At 38.9% G+C, this 2,601-nt stretch overlaps 1 protein-coding gene across 1 annotated transcript; it reads left to right on the top strand.

Moving 5' to 3' along the window:
* Positions 1-555: 555 nt before the first annotated feature.
* On the top strand, positions 556-1,323 carry LOC114048362 (vomeronasal type-1 receptor 3-like; the record flags this gene model as incomplete). The annotated part of the gene is made up of 1 exon (XM_027869248.1): positions 556-1,323. A coding segment is annotated over exon 1 (768 nt), but the record flags the coding sequence as incomplete, so codon positions are not given.
* Between the last annotated feature and the right edge of the window lie 1,278 nt (positions 1,324-2,601).

Below are 2,601 nucleotides of genomic sequence, written 5' to 3'. Positions count from 1 at the left end.
ATGCTAAACCATATTTTCTATTCACACAAAACCCATCACCTGAAAAATCTATTAGCAAGTTCATTGATGAGGACATTCAGGCTGTATGGTAACTCTCATCTTCAACCCTGATGCCAACTCCACACAGGTATGAAGGTCTATTTTGTCAGATCATATTTTGTGAACTAAAAAAGAAATAACATTTCTCCCCCACCCCAGGGTGCTTTCAAAAGGTGGGCTATATAATATTATAGGAAGCAGGGTGGGTGGCATCACAGAGGCATAACAAATGATGTCAAGTGGATGACAGTGTCACAGGAGTGTGGGTTGAATACTGGAAAGTTTTCCATTTTGCATCATAAAGTAGTAAGGTTAAAGAATTTGAATAACAATGAAAAGTTATAACTTCTTTCTACTCAACCAGTACTATGGAAATTTGTTCATTTCTCTGGACAATATTCATCTACCCTCTGCTTATGGTCTCAGAATTCTATCACTCAAGAATTCCTCAGTACTACTTCTATGAAATACCAAAGATTTAGGTCCTTTTGCTATGCCCTAAAAGAAACCAACAGAATGATTCTAAGTGATCTGATCTTGGGGATTTGCACCTGCTTTCAAACTGTTATTGGGGTCCTGGGGAACTCCCGACTATTCGTGGTATACATCTATATCTTATATATTCAGTCCCACCATAAGAGACCCATGAATATGATTATCGTCCATCTGACACTAGCTAATGTTATGACACTTATCACTAGAGGAATTCCTGATACTATGGTCTACTTTGGGGCAAAAAATGTTCTGGATGATGTTGGGTGTAAGATGATCATGTATTTCTACAGGTTGGGCCGGGGACTTTCTATTGGCACAACCTGTCTCCTGAGCATATTCCAAGCCATCACTATCAGCCCCATCCATTCAAGATGGGCATGGCTAAAACCCAGAATAAGCAAATATATATTTCCCTTCTTCTTTTCCAACTGGATCATCAACATGTTGATCTACATCAGTGTCATTGATTCTCTTCAAGCCAGTGAAAATTTCACTGTGTACAAAAAAGGTTATTCTATGAAATACTGCACCACTAAACCAGATATTCATTATATAATTCAAAATTTAATTGTCACAGCCGCAACTGCCCTGGATTTAGTCTTTCTCACCCTAATGAGTCTGGCCAGTGGTTACATGTTGGTATTTCTCTACAGCCATAAAAAGAATATTCAGCACATTCGTAACACCAGCCTCTCTGCTAGGCCTTCTTATGAGGTCAAGGCTACCCAAACCATCCTGTTATTGGTGAGCTTTTATGTTATATTTTACTGGATTGGTTGTTGCCTTACAGTATATTTAATCTTTTCTCCTAAGAAAGATATGGTGTTGGGTGGCATTGGTTCTGTGTTAAATGTTTGTTACCCTGTTCTCTGTCCTTTCATGTTGCCCAGTACTGACTCCCAGGCTGCCAGGCTACCCTGCACCCTCAGTAAAAATCCAGTCCAAAGTCCTCAGTTGAAAAGTACATTGGATGGACAGTTCATTCCATGTTCCACTTCTCCATTAAGAGACTCCAAGTAAATGAATGTGTTCTGGGAATCCTAATGCGGAATGTCTGTGCTCATTGGCAAGGACTTTTTCCAAAAGAGATTAAGAACATCTGTATTTTCTATTAACTGAACATGAAAGTGGTGGTAGTGTTTGTGGTTAGGGGACAATAGTCAGGGGAACAGGGAGAAAGTTGAGGAGCATCTATCATTCCCTACGTAAATGGATTTGATTCTATATTGTGATAGACCATCCAAAATGAACCATGGGACTAAGCTTTTCCATCCTTGAATTCCTTGGGTCCTTGACCTTCCCACTGTTTCCTTGATATTAACCCTCAACCAAAGATAAACCCTATGACTGAGTTCTTCCTCATACTTCTCAGGCACTGGTCAGTGCTGGAGGAAATAACTGAATCTTGCTGACTGTATCTTTTGAATCTCAACTGGACTTGCCCGCCTGCACAGTATTTCTTTCAATAATCTATTTTTGGCTCTCTTTCTCTCTATCTCTAGCTCTCCTTCTCTGTGGTGGTTATTCCATATAGTTTCTTCTTTTCTTCAAGATGCTAATGGTACTTTTTTCTGTCCTTAATCTCTCTAACCTCTCTTCTCCAGCTGATATTGTAGTCTGTATCCTCTTTTGTCTGCCTTTCATACTAGTCTTCATATAACACTTTTTCTCTGTTCACAAAAAAATGAACTCTCTCTAGAAATCACAAAGGCCACATCCTCCAGTGTAGGTTGATTGTGCCTTCTCTCATGCCCTGCCAGATGGGGACTGGGAAAGGAAATGGCCTATGAGGCAACTTGGTGAGCCAAGATCCATCTACTTTAAACATCTTCAAACTCTCTTTCCTTGAGCTTCACTCTATCCTTCTGTTTCTCCTCTACCTATAACTTTCTTGAAATCAAGTATAGCTGTTCTTTTCTTTCTTTTTTAATTAAAAATTCATTAATAACTCAGTCATTTTCATATATAGTCACCTTATGACCCCGACATTCCCAGTAAGACTTACCTTATAACAATAACCAAAAATAAAAATTAAGAAAAACTATACAACACAATGACTGTGTCTGT

Source organism: Vombatus ursinus, unplaced genomic scaffold, assembly GCF_900497805.2.
Source record: "Vombatus ursinus unplaced genomic scaffold, bare-nosed wombat genome assembly UNPS02002003.1, whole genome shotgun sequence".
Taxonomy (NCBI): Eukaryota; Metazoa; Chordata; class Mammalia; order Diprotodontia; family Vombatidae; genus Vombatus; species Vombatus ursinus.
Note: the sequence above shows the minus strand (reverse complement) of the source record. Positions and strands in the feature narration are given on the sequence as shown.